Source organism: Centruroides sculpturatus, unplaced genomic scaffold, assembly GCF_000671375.1.
Source record: "Centruroides sculpturatus isolate CEXI.00-Female unplaced genomic scaffold, Cexi_2.0 scaffold1733, whole genome shotgun sequence".
NCBI classification, from domain to species: domain Eukaryota; kingdom Metazoa; phylum Arthropoda; class Arachnida; order Scorpiones; family Buthidae; genus Centruroides; species Centruroides sculpturatus.
Genome location: NW_019386016.1, coordinates 14,443 through 31,031, shown reverse-complemented (window position 1 = coordinate 31,031; position 16,589 = coordinate 14,443). Strand labels below are relative to the sequence as shown.

Here is a 16,589-nt window from a genome sequence, read left to right as displayed (position 1 = left end):
CAGGGGTCGGCAGTTTGTCAAGTGAGAAGAGCCAAATTGTCATGAAAACAGGATAACAAAAGTACCAGAGAGCCGCATATTAATTTAAATGTGCGAAATACGTCACACTACAGAGGCGCCTCTAGTGGCCGTTTTCGGCATAACGTTACACGGATGAACGGACACGCGTTCAATTGGTTATATATATATAGATATGCTTCAAATGCTACCACTCTTATGCGACTCATATTGATCAACGCGAGTGTGGTCATGTGTGGACGGAGAACAAGTCGAAGTTTGTTCGGCGGCTCTATCTCATAAACTCATAAGTTATAAGGCTGCGGTGAAATGAGGTGAGATGAAATTGGAGTTTATTTCCGAAGAGCCGCAAACGTCTATGCAAAGAGCCGCATGCGGCTCGCAAGCCGCTAATTCCGACCCCTGGCCTAGGATACATCACGTTCGTCTAGCTTCGTCTAAGCTTGCTTAGAAGATTGTTTCGTCTCGCTGTGCGGTAACTTACGTCCGAAGAAGTTCGTCGCAAGGTGTCTTTTCGACGGACCTGTTGTCGTGGATTAAAAGTATTTGAACTTTGTTACACCTGACGTTTTGTAATTGTTTTGTAACTGTACATACGTTTTACTTGTAATATGAACGTTTTGTGAAAATTCCGTAACGTCTCGTATATCGTTTGTGAATTTGACTACTACGATTTCATTTCATATGGAGTTTATAGCTATTCGCTCTTACTCCAAAAGACAGGTGAATGATTGTCATACGACCGGAGAGCTACCTTATAGAAGATGGCCGGAAGAGACGCAAAGGGAGATAGATTCCTTCCAGAAGGACTTTAGGGAAAGCTAGCCCCCATTTAGGCATTATCTGCAAAGAGGAAACCCGGAAAAACCCCTGCTGCCAGTCTTGTCCGATCGAGGCGCGAATCCACAACCGAACGCCAGTGTTTAGGGTCTGGTTACCACCGCTATGAGCGGAGACGGAGTCCACTCGAAAAATACTACGATATGATAATGCCATGACTAAAAATATAGGTACAGTACTTCATTGAAAACAAGCACCCCATCTGACGTGATTGGAACAAAATATATCCCTTTAAAAATTATTTGTAAATAACACCCGAACAGATATTGATTACTTGCTATATAAAATAAATAACAAGGAAATTTTTCATTAATTTCATAATCGTATCAAATTACAGTCGACCCCCATAACACTGTTGATTATTCCGTTTTATATGAATTCCATGTTGTACGAGTCACTTAGATTTTACAAATACGTGAGCCGGTCACAGCCCGGCACACGTATTTGTAAAAGCTAAGTGACTCGTACAACATGGAATTCATATAAAACGGAATTATCAATAGTGTTATAGGGGGGTCGACTGTACAGTATAATCCCCGAATAGCGGACACCGTCGGGACAGAGAATTTTGTCCGCTATTTAGAGGAAAATATAAAGGGTGTCTTATTTGAAGGGTCAGGAGTTTTCCATTAAATGAATGGAGGTTTCGCTGTATATTTCTTATATTTTTTATAATAAACTTTATTTCTTCCTTCTTCAAAATTTAATACTGAAAACATTTTAAAGTTTATTTTAAATAAATTTCTTTATCGATTTGTTAATGCTTTTAATATAAAATGAAAATCTACTTTGAATAGTTTTAAAACTAAAATAAATAAATAAATAAAAATCAGGATTTTGTGTTGTTAATAATTAACTACGTTATTTACAACANGATTATTCCCAAAAAATATATACGTATTTTGGAAATGTTGAGTCGGATTAGTCTAGAATCGATTAATTTTATGGAAGAAAATCTTTCAAACAGCCGTAGTCCGTAAACTTGATACGTGTCGGGTTGTGATTGGAAGGATTCGTAAGAAAGCGGATTCCTAGAGAATGGAACGTATCTCTATCTTATAGGGGGGTCGACTGTATAAAATATTTCCTGACCAAACATTGCGTTTATGACTGACGTGCACCTGCTACATTCTGGTATAAATATACAGTACTTTACGGCGGTTTGATTGTAGTTCTGAATGGTAGTCACCGACTTCAAAATTTACCGACATTCTCACAGTGTATCATAAAGTTTCGCATTTCCTATCACACATCAGGAAATATGATGGTTCCAAGATTGCACGATACAATTGTGTAGAATATTTGAAATTATATCTTAAAAGCTACAAATTTATAAATAATCATAAAAATATAATTAATTTTATTTACAAACTTAATATCTTAAGTTTATCTTCAACAGCTTATGGATATTTTTAACTTTTACTAATTGATTTTTAATATATTCTATCTTTTAAAAGTTTACATAATCAAATAATATTTCATTATTAATTAAATAGAAGATTTAAGTTATGTTTAATATTAAAAATAAGTAAAAAGTATATATTACCCTACAATATTTCCATATTTCTCTATCCATTCCAATTGGCATTTTTCAAATCCCTACTCGTACAAAACAAACATTAATTATTATGAGTAAGTTTAAAATTGTTTGAGAGAACGAATTATATAGGAAGACAATTAAGATGGATAAACAGACTTTTACTAGAGAATATACATTTCGGACAACCTCTTTTCATTTTTACTTAGACACATTAGGATAGAGACTACAGGCATAACTCGTGTAAATGAAAATTGTGAGATGTGTATCGTGTGCGTGAACTTTGTGTAACTTCGTGAAGGCTCTGTTCCGTTATATCCTTGTTCTTTCGGAGTTGTTTCAGATTCGTGTTCGGATCCACACATTAACACCTATCTTGCGGCGGGGGTGTAATAATATTGGACCTACTCGCTCCCCTCTCCCAGTGTGATCTGTGTTATATATATATATATATATGTTATGTTACTCTACGGTATATACTTTGTCGGATTTATATTTATATTAATTTATTTATTGTTCTAAGAATGCAGAAGTTTAAATTTAAACAAAAAAGAATGTGAAAAGAAAAAGTAAAAATTTCAAAAAAGAAGAGAAGAATCTGGAACGCCATGACGAAAGAGAGATTTTCGAACGCTGTATGGTTAAGAGTTCGTTCTTTTTGAGAAGTAAATAAAATTTTCGAATCCGTTTCGTTAAAGGATTTTTGTTTAAAAAAAGACTTGTAGCGATACTGTATTCACTGCAACCATATTGCGTCGTCTTTGTCCTCAATTTAGGACCACGGATTCGTAAAGAAGAGCAAGAATTTGTTTATCGGTTGTTATTGTGAAATTGTTAATTAAACGTTAGTTGTTTTACTGTATTAACTCGAATGAAATACAAAATTACAAAATTATATCATATTATTAAAGCTGAAAAGTTTTTAATTAATGGTAGACGCTTAATTAGACGTATTAGGAACCTAAACAGTGGAAGAGTAAATAAGTCACAGATCTGCCGAATTTTTCTAAACTGTCATATGTTTAAAACTACTATTAATCAGAAAAAATGTCCAAAAAACCGGCTGTAATAATCTGCAGCATTTATAGAATAGATAGCGAAAGAAACTTGTAACTTTATAGTAATCCTGTCAAAAAATTTTTTCTGTCTCTGCAATTTCGTGGTCGATTTGCATCGTGGTCATTGCGGAAACTTTTCTTCTGAATGCGCATTGATCGGGGATATAATCTAGTGATACCTCGGTCAAAAACGTAAAAACTGGCTTGTGGCCATGTCCATATTTAGTACACTTACCTTACAATTTCAAGTAATATATAAAATACATAGAATGTATTTCTAATTGTATAGATAGTTATTTAATTATTCGAATTCTCACCTTTTCAGTATATTCGGAAAGATTTCCTGTTATGAAATGTGGTCTTGGTCCCGGTATGTTCAATCTTTCAAAAAATGTCATGTCATTCTTACGCTTTCTGTAATAAACATTAATTCGATTTTGTTATTTGAGATCTTCCAAAAAATAAAGATTTTAATGAAGCATAAATATTTTTATATTTGATGAAAAATATAGATCGCATAAAATAATATTTAATATGTAGTTCCTATGACACAAATAATTCTCGTATTAACGAGAAATCTCTCCTCACAATTAGTTTACTTACAATAACAAGAAATCGTTTCTTTCATAATTATAAAATTAGTTGCAATAACAAATCAACGTGAACAAAAAAGCCCACCAGTAACCCAGTGGATAAATCTACTAAACACTGTGTGTGTGTGTGTTGGCGTCTATTTCGTTTAATATCTCAGGATGAGTAATGATTATAAAATGAAACTTGGCGTGGTATCGTGTATATAAGAGGCATTAATGCTATTAAATTTTGGAGTTCGGAATTCAACGGGATAGAGCTATATATCATATCTGGAGTGGAGTCGGACTTAATTAACGAAAATTTTTAATGTTACTGACATTTACAATATTTGTGTGAAAACTTCTCTACCCTCAAATTTAAGCCGCTTTTCCCTGTTTTATGATAATTTATAATATAAAATTTCTTTTTAAATAACATCTCGTAACAGATGGCGCAGCATATAATTTTAACTTGAGCGACTGTCATAATGTTTTGAAACTTAAGTATTTTTTAAATGGAGATTTTTATCATAATTCAACAAAATTTCTATTTTTTTAAACTTTTGCTATTATTTAAATTTTATATTGTAGTTTAACTGAAAATTAATAGACTACCGGATGGTCCCTTTAATCTTCTATTTGAACCAAGGGCTAGCATTTTAGTTACTTTAAAAAAATAAATAAATATACAGTAGAGCGTCGATTTTCCGAATCAATTGGAGACTGGGGTTGTCCGGATAACTGATATTTCGGATAACTGATTTACGTACGAAAAAATAGTTTAACGTATCCGATGTCGAAATTTTTCTCCGTTGCGTGTCGCTTCGCGTTGAATTTTCGTCGATGTTAAGCCTAACAAAGACTATTGTATCGTTAAAAATTATTTTTTTATTTTGTACAAACAAAATAAATATATTGAAAAATATAAAAACAATAAAAAATTATACTTCAGATGTTAATTTAGTATCAAAAACGTAAAATATTTGAGTAACCCAAGACATAGCAAAAGATTGAAGCGCCACAGCACTGGCGAAAATTTAAATTTGCCAACTGAAATTCTTTCGGATGATTGACTTTCGGAAAATCGACGCTCTACTGCATATATATTAACGAATATCGCATGACTACGACTTTTGTTTTACTAGTTTTGCCCTGTGGGCAATAAGAGGACCTCTTTTAGAAAGCCTATTATGGATTTAGCCAGGCCCACAATGGGCGGCCGGGTAATGAGGAACGGGGCCCCACATATCAGGACGGACCTCCCCACGAAAAATTCCTGGAGAATTTTTGATCCGACCGGATTTGATTCCAGGTTCCCCAGAGAGGTATGCTGCCACCCTGACCGCTCGGCCATCCAGCCACCTAATGACTTCAACTAGGTAAAATTAGGTAAGTAAAATTATTCAAAGGTAATAGTAACAATCTCTGAAAAATGACAGAGGGCACGTGCTTTAGTTCTGCTGAATCATATTGTGGCAATAAAGGCACTGTAAGTGGCTGTATTTTAAGTTGAATATATATGAAACCATCAAGTTTAAAGAACCAAAGTGCAAGTCATATGACTTTTGGCATTTAAAACATTACAGTTTATATTTACATCATTGGCTATTTCAGAAAATTTGTAACTAGTTAGTTTGTTTTTTATTACAGTATTTTATTGTAAAATTGAAATGTAGGCTATTCATTCACTAGAAACAGTGTTTTTATCCTCTTCTGATAAGTTTGTTTTTTGGCATTTACAACATTATGGTATTGCACGCTTCACTTATCATCCGGAGATTTCTACAGTATTTTACATTACACTTTAGAGAATCCATATTTTTACAAGAATGTAGCCACAGTAGATATCAGAAAACAGTTTGAATTAATTAATTAAAACAGTATTTCAGACAACGAGAGATAGTTTCGACAGTCTATCGACTATCAGTTATATTCGTAAATTTTCCATAACAAAATTAAGATTAAAACTGATAGTTAATACAAAACAACATCGATAACTTTTATCAGCATTGTTGTATAGCTACCGTCACGGATAAAAATAATTTTCTTCTTCAACTATCGGATGCTGGCACTATTTAATTAAATTAAATTCTTGTGCGATGCCTAATGTGTTCTAAACCCTTGGAGTTGACGCCCTTAGAGAGTCGTCGATAAGGATATATACTAATGGACTAGTATAGGGGACAGGGGACCTTTTCCTAAGTTATTTTATTTACAAAAAGTTCATTTTTATAAAAAGTAATAATACATAAATAACATATTTGAGTGCATTTTTACAATTATAATAAAATAATGTTTTACTTTCTGTAACTTGTTGTTTTTTCTTTGCTGTGTAGATACTGTTACAATGGACAACAGAAATTATATTAAATGTTCATTTGATATAATTCTATTGAATTTTATAAACGATTTGATGTGTTCATTGTTTGATAAGACTCATTACCTTTTCGATTCAGGCCTTGAAATTTACGAATACTCTCGATCATATTTAATGTTTCCAGATAAAACTGTATAATAGATTCCTTAAATCCGACTATTAAGTTTAATATTTCCTTTATCGTTTTTTGTATCTAAACAATCTTGAAAAACTTTAAACCTTCCGAGATAAAATCATTTCATTTTTATTTTTTTGTTAGAGAATTTGCACTTTGATTATTCTTACATAAGACAAATATAGATCAAAATAATTTTTGAACCGAGTTGATTAAAAATTAAAACTACTTTTATAATTATTCTCTATACTTTTTAAATTTAGAATACAGTAAAATCTCAAGTCGAAATTTAAAGAATAAAAGTACTTCGAGTTAACGAGTTTAATACTCGATTCTCTCGAATTTTTCTGATGCCGTAAATGACCCATTATCAAGCCGTTTCTCAAGAATCTATTCACAAAATGATTAATAAATTGAATACAGTTTATTGCGCTTTTGAATGCGTTGTTAAGTTTCCTTGTCTCCTAGTCAGAATTTTAGTAATATACTGTATCAGTAAAAAGATGTCAAGGTGAGGTTGTAATGGCATGATGTTGTGTTCAGCATGGAGAAGTAGTCTTTATCTGAATAGTCTGTATTCATACAAAACAGCGCTGTCCAACTTATCATAGCCCGCGGGCCATATTTTCTTCACCAAACATTTCGGGGGCCAAGAAGGTTGGTGATGGTTAATTGGTCGCCGGGAATCACGCTACATGACATTTGCATAGTGCTACGGTCTGTAAGCACTAATTGGTCAGCGAGTCCGATGTTGACGCTATAAAAACGCGACAGTTCGACACACCGGATATACGTCACTCTCGTGTAAGTTCGTCTTGGGAATTTTTTTGTTCAATAATAAATGTGAATTCTTCTTCCTGGAAAAAATAAGACCTAGCGCATTTTTCAGAGCAAAAATTAATATAAGACACTGTCTTATTTTCGGGTAAACACGGTAGTAAAATAATTTTAATATTAATAATAATAATTTAGTAACATAAATTTATTCATATTAAAATGTACTCGCGGGCCGTAAAAATTATTTGGCGGGCCGTATATGGCCCGCGGGCCGCCAGTTGGACAGCGCTGATACAAAACATTAGAGAAAATGAAGATCACAGATCTGTCAAAAAACGGAGGATACACGGGAAAATAAGTTTGCGTTAAAAAAGTAATAATTTCGACTTAAAGAAACCGTGTTGTATGAAAAATCCTATATACTGTGCATGAGACCTGTAGACTGCTTCGAGTTAAAGCGGTTCGACTTAGCGAAGTTTTACTGTAATTTTAGTCAAATTTTAAATTTATAATTTTGAAATCGTCAGTTTTATTTAAATTATACAATTAGAAGGCTACTTTTAACGGTACATTAAAACGAATTATTTGCTTATAATATTCATAAATATTTTAATATACGGTAGTTTTATTATTATATTCATATTTCCCAGTCTATTCTAAATACATTTATAATTTTAGAAAAAGAAAAAAATACTTACCGATACCACAAAAATAATAAAAGAAATAACAAAGCAAAAAATATTGCATTTTCAATCATATTTTTTTATATTCAATTAAATCGATTCTGTTGTTGTTGTCGAAATCGATTCTATTCCTACAGACAATTTCGCTTACAATATTATAGAGTATTTGAGATTGTTTGACAGCGTCACTATCGGAAATTCAATAGTATAACGTCATTATCGTTAAAAGAAATCCCTATTGGAGGCCAATATTTCGATAAGGTTATTCACGTGACATTCTTATCCAATCGTAATGAAAACCTATAAATTTCTGTCATGACTTTATAAATAGCTTTCGCCTTTTATACTATTTGTACGTTTATTCTTCGAAACAATATATTTTTTATTTATACCAATTATTATAAAATTATCATGTACGACTTCCATTTTTCAATCGAATAGTTTCTAAATGCTTAGAAAATTGCATTAATAAAATTGAAATGTTCAATAAAGTGTTTACCTGCTCATTTTTCAATCAATTAATAAAAATTTACTATTCTGATATTCTTGTTTCAAAGCGTTCTGTTCTATTCCATTCTTTTTCAATTTTGACTCATTCTGTCTTTTATGTACTGAGAGGGCCTTTTTCCCCATTACGGAACACGACATATCTGAACGACCCACTCCACCCGAAAAGTTCCTGTTGTTTTCGACAATTAACCGTTGGGCTATCTAATCGTCTTTAAATTTACTTTGGAATTAATGCTAATTTAATATCCAAGAATAGAAATGTTATATACTTATTTTCTTGTTTATAAGAAATATTAGAATACCAGAATAACTCTACTAATATTAACTAATTCTAACACATCAAACTAGGAGCCACTTTTCCATAGGAAGGTGAGACATTCTCTTTGGCGGATCGGAGTGTATAGAGTTTCCTTATTCCATCAATCCAATCCTATTTATATAAAATGCTTACTGTTTTGTATGGTGCAGTAATTGTAGATTACTGCTATTATTTAAGTTGGTAATAAGTTTTAACATCTTTGAAACTCAACAATCTAGATGTTTTTAGAGGTATTTTGTATCACAAGTAGAAGTTTTCGTAGATAAAATTTTACATAGGATAGCAACAGTGCAGAGAGGTATGTAAATTAGCACAGTTGTGATCAGATTGCATTCCAGGTAATTCTAAAACTCTGGTGGCATTCCACCAAAGTTTTTAGAATTATTATTACTCTTGTATCCTTTAAAAACTCTCGTAATGACTCACTACGTCTGGAATTTTAGTGTACAGTACCTGCCTGTTCGGAGGCCTTCGAACGCCGGGCATGTCTGTACGACGCAGTCAAATAGGATACATTACTCCCAGCTGAAAACGTTTCAGAAAGACCGCATCTTCGGGTTGAGAAAAGCAGGGTGGCAATTTCACCGAATTGCTTGCCATCTGGTCCATTTTGACTTGACTGTGAGATGGTGTTGAGGACCGTTTATACACAGAGGGCTAGCTCTGAATGTCCTAGACAGACTATTAGGAGAGATGAGACAAGAACGAACAGTTGTAACCCAGCAACATTGTATTTGACCACCATCCAAAAACAGGTGGAGCCTCGTTACAAATTTCGTACCATTGTCAAGGGACTAATAGAGACAAGTTTACATGCGACCACTGCCCGTCCTGCTATTTATCATTCTAGCATCGTCGACTTCGTTTGCAATGGTGCCGTCACAGAGAAGCATGCAACTGACAGCATATTTATCGTGTTTACCGCCGAATCTCAGTTCTGTTTGGCTACTGCAGTGTTAGAATGTAATGTCGAGCTCATCAATTTAGCCTTTATTGTTGAGCGGTTCATTGCGCTTATTATTGGCATGTTGGTTCGGGGAGTCATCTGTTTTGACAATCGGTCATCTATAGTAGTGGTGCTAGGGCAGTGATGGCACAGAATTATGGTCAGGCAAACTTGCGCCCTCATGTGTTGTTTCTTTGGTCAGAACTTCTGACATTTTGCATCAAGATAATGCTCTGCCGCACGCAGCTAAAGTTTCTCGAGAATGTCTCCGTCACGTTGCCACATTTTCTTGCTCTGTTCAGTTTTCAAATATATCATCCATCGAACTTTTGTGGGCCGGATGAGATGCCAGCTTCGGCCATCTATGCGTATGACGGCAGCTGCAATATCTGTGGGATTATTTGTCGCAAGATAGTATACTGTACTGCATGGGTCGCCAAACTTTTCTGATTGTCAACCCCGTACAAGTTCTCGAAACATCACATCGACCCCCACCAAAAAGTTTATGTTACAAGCAAAACAAAGTACAGTAGAGCATCGATTATCCGACCCCCGATTACGTCACATCGGTTAATCGACCGTTCTAGTCGGCAAATTTCAAATGTCCGCTGGTGATGTGGCACTACAATATTTGGCTATGTCTTGGCTACTTTAATATTATTTTTGTTAAATTTTTGCGTGTTTCAGCTGGCATCAACAGCTCGACCATTGAAGGGAGGCCAGTATTTAAACGAGACTTAATATTCTAATTATGAATGGTTGTTTGTTTTGTGAGTAATAAAATAATTTTAAAATAATTTTTAACGATACAATAGCAACGATTATTATTTTAAAAAATTGTTAGGTTTAACATCGATGAAAATTCAACGCGAAGTTGGTTAATAGCGATATACTAATATACTAATTACATGGTTTACTAATTACTAATATACTATACTAATAATGTATTTTTTCATTTTTTTCGGTTATCCGATTTTTTCAGTTATCCGACCAACTTGAGTCCCCGATTGAGTCGGATAATCGATGCTTTACTGTACTTAGTAGAGAGGTTGCGGCCGACGTTTTCATCTCAAAAACGTGTACGTCGGACATTCAGCGCCGCCTTCCTATAAGCATAGAAGTTTGACAATGGCGTTTGGAACGTCAGTGGAGTCATGATCGACGTATCAAACGCCATTGTCAAACTTCTAGGCTTACAGGAAGGCGGCGCTGAACGTCCGACGTACACGTTTTTGAGATGAAAATGTCGGCCGCAACCTCTCTACTATTTTAATACAATTCTTTTAATTTTGCATTTTTTTCATTTATTGTATATTTGTTAATAATAATTTTTGTAACTGACAATCAGTGAGACCGATAAGCTTGATCCTTAGCTCCCCCTTAACCTTTCCTTAAGCTTGATAATCGACCCCAATAATGTTATATCGACCCCTGGGGGTCGATATCGACCACTTTGGCGAACCCTGTTGTACTGTATCCCTTTATGTCTGACCCTATCGCCACTTATATCCAGGAAGTAGAGATCGTAGAAGATTAGGGTTTCTCATTTCTCGGTCCTTTGCTTGTCCCGAGATTTCGAGGAAAAAAGTGATCTGTTTCCAGGGATACCGGGACATTATGGGATATAATTAATTATTTTTCAGATATAAAATAAATCTCGAAATCAAATGATATAATTATTTTTCATTTTTAAGTAATTTAATACATCGTGCAACCTCCAAAATAATAATATTTGACTATATAACTGCTGTATGTTAGATCTTTCTATATAATATGTCTCTGTAATCGAAAAAAATTTGGTAGACGGACTCACAGCCAAACTTTCATATAGAAAGAATAATATTTGAATATGTATTAAAAATTACTTTTGAATTATGTAATAAATCTCGAAATCAAATGATATAATTATTTTTCATTTTTAAGTAATTTAATACATCCTGCAACCTCCAAAATAATAATATTTGACTATATAACTGCTGTATGTTAGATCTTTCTATATAATATGTCTCTGTAATCTAAAAAAATTTGGTAGACGGACTCACAGCCAAACTTTCATATAGAAAGAATAATATTTGAATATGTATTAAAAATTACTTTTGAATTACGTAGAAATTTTTATGAATGGAGAAAATTTATTAAAGTTTGTTAGAAACCGTTTACAAAAAAATGCCTTTGAATTGAGTTAAGAATTTAAAGAATATAAATGAACTTAGATGTAACTTCTAACTTAGAAAGTAATTTTCCGTTTTTAAATAAAACATTTTACCGAGAATGCCCTTTCCGATTCAATTGATATGGATGGAATCGTCTTTAATGATAGAAGTTACGTGTTTTTTCACCTGTAACCTCGAAGATTTCTAGTTCGTTTTCGAGACTGTAGTACTTCTTTTGCTGTCTAGTAATCTTGATTTGTTTACCTCGGGGTTATGATATGATTAAAAATTAAGACAGCATTGGCGCAATTATTCAAGATATTACAGGTTCTGACAAGTAAAGAATTTTCAGAGTTCTGCCACAAATAGGCTACATATTGATTATTGACAATCCGTGACATGCCGTAACAAGCAAAAATTTAAAAAACTAATAAGTAGGCTTAAAATTAATAAATACAAATGTATTCTGACAGTTTATGAGTTAATTTTACTTTCTATTTGCAAAATTTCTTTAACCTTAACACAAAATAAGAAAACAGTGGCCTTTTAAGAAATTTGCGAGATTTCCCGGGTTAAAAAACAGCCGTGATTACCGGGATCCCGTTAGAGAAACTCTATACTAGATATTAAAGGTTTGTTTTAAATTGTGTCGTTCTTGCACAGGAAATTCTCTTTTTACCATGATATTGTAATTACGTAATTCCACGGTTATTACATTTGCACTAATAAAGTTTGGTTCGTTTTAATCGCCTCCTTTATGGTGAGTAAATTTTCTTTAAATTTCGGAATACTCATGAAACGAGCATCAAACTGCACGGATGCTAATTTGTTTTCTGTCTGACATATCGAGTTTACTGAATTGACAACGTGTAATGAATAAGATGGTGGAATTTACGGAATATGTTCGGACTTCTCTAGACAACATCAAAACAGAAGAATGTGTGCAAAGAAAGGTGAGAGTGAAATTTAAGTAGTCATAAGAATATCTTCGTTAAATGTGATTGACGTAGATATATTTATGATTATACAATTTTTAAACGAAAAAGAATCAATATTGTATGATAGTTTCTCACAAATATATATTAGTATACTTTGTACATGATATTAACTTACTGTAATTTATGATATTTAATAATTTATGAATTTGTAACAATTCATAGATCATAAAATGCTATTTTCGAGATATTCATCACAGTCAATGTGAAGTACACTCTCTACCTTTGTTGCATGAGAACCGATTTTACAACTCAAATGATTTGATTAGAGTGTAACGAGTCGCTTTGTTAATTTAAGAGTAGCTTGTTTCGTTTCTTTGTTAAGGTCGTAGATAAATGCGAGCGAAAAATGAATTTATTTGCATGTTTGTTGCACAGAATGCCATCTCTATTCAGGGCTTTTTTTTAACTCTTACCGCCCTGTGGGCACTAAGAGGGACTCTTATAGCATGCCCATTATGAGTTCGTCCAGGTCCACAATGGGGAGACCGGGTTGTGAGGGACGGGGCTCGACATATCCGACGGACCAACCCCCGAAAAATACCTGGAGTTTTCCTTGACCTGTTCGGATTCCTTTTTTGATATAATGAAATATGTAGAATGCTTCCTTAATAAACAGTTGTATTAAATTGTTTTTATTTTTTGTTAATTAAATAACATTCATTTATGTTGATGTGAAGTGATATGGGTAACAAGATCCAGAGTCGATATAGCGAAGAAGGACGTTTTTCCAAAATATAGGTTGAAGGCTTAAATGATGAATAATTAATTAATTAAGTGAAGTCTTTGCTAAGAAACTGAAATGAATCTTGCCCTTTATCTATAGAAATGAATGATTGCAGTTTTTATATTTTTATCTGTATTTTTTATTTTAGATAAGGAATTTCAAAATCTTGACTAAACAAGTGCTTAGCAACCATTTAGCTTCCGTCTACTTATTATAGACAAAATATTATAAACAAATTTTGGCAGCGAATTAAAATGTATCTAATCTAACTATAAATATTTAGGGGAGACCGGGGCAACTTCGGCATGCGGGGCAAGTTTGTCAAGCGCTTTTTTTTAAAAACAAATTAAAAGGTGACTTTGGTTATAGGTTAGGCAGTTGAGTTTTATTGGTGGCTTGTTGAGTGTAGTGTTTTTATTGTTCTCCAACAAGCGTAGTTGAATTATCAAGCAAATTTTCATTTTCGTTCAATTCCATATAATATTTTTTTTCCATTTATATTGAATTGGCAGGTTTTGTTATAATTCCATGATAACGAAAGTTACTTTTCCTGTTAGAAGGATGTAACTTCAACTTATTCACGTGGCCAGATCGTGGCTTGGCATTCTGTTCTCAGGGTTGTACTTAATGTTTCGAAATCATGACTAGCGGGGTAAGATCGGCAACATAAAGCCACATTAGAAGCAAAGGATAAAAATCAAACAGATGATAAATGAAAACATGTTTGCATTTGTTATTCATGTATATATGTCTTTGAACTTGCATTTCGTTGTAATAATATTAAATGGGTGTTGGATTTGTATTTCTTTGTTTTAATAGTGAATTCCAACTTATACATTGTTAATAACATAATTTTATATACGTGCCTATCTTGCCCCATTACTGTTGCCCCTATACCAGGGGCAACTTTAATAAAAATAATTAAAATAATTACAACTTTACAAAAAGAGAGAAGTTGCCGATCTTGCCCCTATACCCGGGGCAACTTCGTCAATTTCTCTCTTCTTGTAAAGTTGTAATTATTTTAATTATTTTTATTTCCAAACTGATTTTAACCAGTTCTATAGTAAGGTAACATTCCAATAGACAATATGCAAAGCTTTTTTTTCAGTTTACAGCAGTATTTATTACACAAAATTTAAGTAAAGCTTAACATGCCGATCTTACCCCGGTCTCCCCTAAATATTAATTAATTAATAATACTATAATGCCAGATTATTTTAGTAAGCAAAATTATAGGCAAAACGTTTGTTTGGCTGAGAAAAATTTAATTAGAATATATTTTTATACTCTTATAATAAAGTCGAAATTCTTTTTTTAAATTTGTTACAGGTACAAATAAGTTTGTGTATTGTTAATTGTCTACTTGGACTTTACTTATTAATAGGACTTAATACTGGTGTTTAAAGATTGGCACAGCAATGAGAGTTAGATTTTATGTATGTTGTTAGATTTTAATAATTTACAACCTTTATTTACTATATTTATTTAATTTAATTATATAGTGAAATGTTTAATTATACAACGAGAAAGATACATTTATACTCGGGATTAAAATATGTATTTACAGTAAGTTGTTTTTTATGGCTAAGTGAAAATTTTTTTAACTTATACAGTAACTTATTTGTATTATTGTTGTTACCTTTTTAGTGTATGGTAGTAGTATTGCTGATGAGGGAATGCTAGCCGGAAACACGTATAATATGTGTACAGAAATTATTACTACAGGTGATATAGTAAAGAAATTTTGTTCTTTCTTGAACTAACTCTCATTGCTGTGCCAATCTTTAAACACCAGTATTAAGTCCTATTAATAAGTAAAGTCCAAGTAGACAATTAACAATAACATTAAAATTTAAGGACAGTAAGGCTTTTACAATTAAAAGTTTATGTGTAGTTTATTTATGTCGTAATTTTACAATTAAAATTACGACACAAATAAAGAGAGGTAGTTTGACACATAAAACAGTGAAAAATTAAATTACAAAAATGAGAAAACACTTTAAAACCGTTACATTTATTCAATAGTTATAAAATAATATTAAACATATCAAATAGATGTTCACTTTGCATTAATAAATAATATTAAAATGACTTTTAGATCTGCAAAGAACTTTCCTTTTAATACATGTGCATCTATTAGTGTTATCCTGATTTTTCGCGGGTTTGCATGATCATTTTTGAAATCCTTCACCACCAAATAATGATTGGTTAGTCATGCCTTCTCGCAGAGATATTGATATTTCTGGTATTTCATCATTATAATCATTCGACGAGTCTTGTAATTCGTAACGACAGAATCAATTTTTAATTATTTCGAATTTGGTCTCTCTCTTGTAAACTCTGTTTCCGAAATCAACAATTTTCCTATAATAATATTTTTGTTAGTTAAAGTACCACGATCTATTTTTCGTATATTAACAAAAATACTTTTTTTCAATGTGTAATAGGGAAAGTTTATTAGCGGTATTATCAACCATCTCTGCAGCCCGTTTAACTCCTTTATGCGCTTCTTCTCGTTCAATTTGTATGTTATGCTCGCTTTTGCATACATATATATATATATATAAATGAATGTATGTGTGTGTGTGTCCTTCATGCATTACCACACCGTTTATCCGATTGCCGTGAAACTTTGAGAAGTTGTTTAATATTTAATTTAATTATATAGTGAATTATATAATTCACTATATAATTACGTGAGTTGGCCGCATACGGTTGTCCATGTGAGAAGCACGGATTCTTTAAATTTAGCCCACATACTCGCAGAGATTGTTAGAAGTGCGATATTCCCCATTTTTATATATATATTTTTAATCCTTTATAATTTTGATTATTTAATTGCTCCTTCCTCTCTTCCTTGGCATGTTGTGAAATTTCTGATAGTTGGATAATAAACCGTTTTATTGTAATTTGTCTTTTTAAATTATTTTGAGTCGATATTAAAATTTGGAAAAGGGGG

At 32.6% G+C, this 16,589-nt stretch overlaps 1 protein-coding gene across 1 annotated transcript in view; it reads right to left on the bottom strand.

The window, feature by feature from the left end:
* The window catches only part of LOC111613131 (cytochrome P450 3A8-like), a 37,325-nt gene extending 29,167 nt beyond the window's left edge, over nt 1-8,158 (bottom strand). Inside the window, exons 1-3 of the mRNA XM_023354451.1 lie at nt 7,993-8,158; nt 3,771-3,867; nt 2,405-2,457 (exon numbers count right to left, since the gene is read on the bottom strand). Of these exons, the coding sequence (XP_023210219.1) occupies nt 2,405-2,457; nt 3,771-3,867; nt 7,993-8,051 (209 nt within the window). The 5' untranslated portion in view covers nt 8,052-8,158. The remainder of the gene's footprint in view (nt 1-2,404; nt 2,458-3,770; nt 3,868-7,992) is intronic.
* Between the last annotated feature and the right edge of the window lie 8,431 nt (nt 8,159-16,589).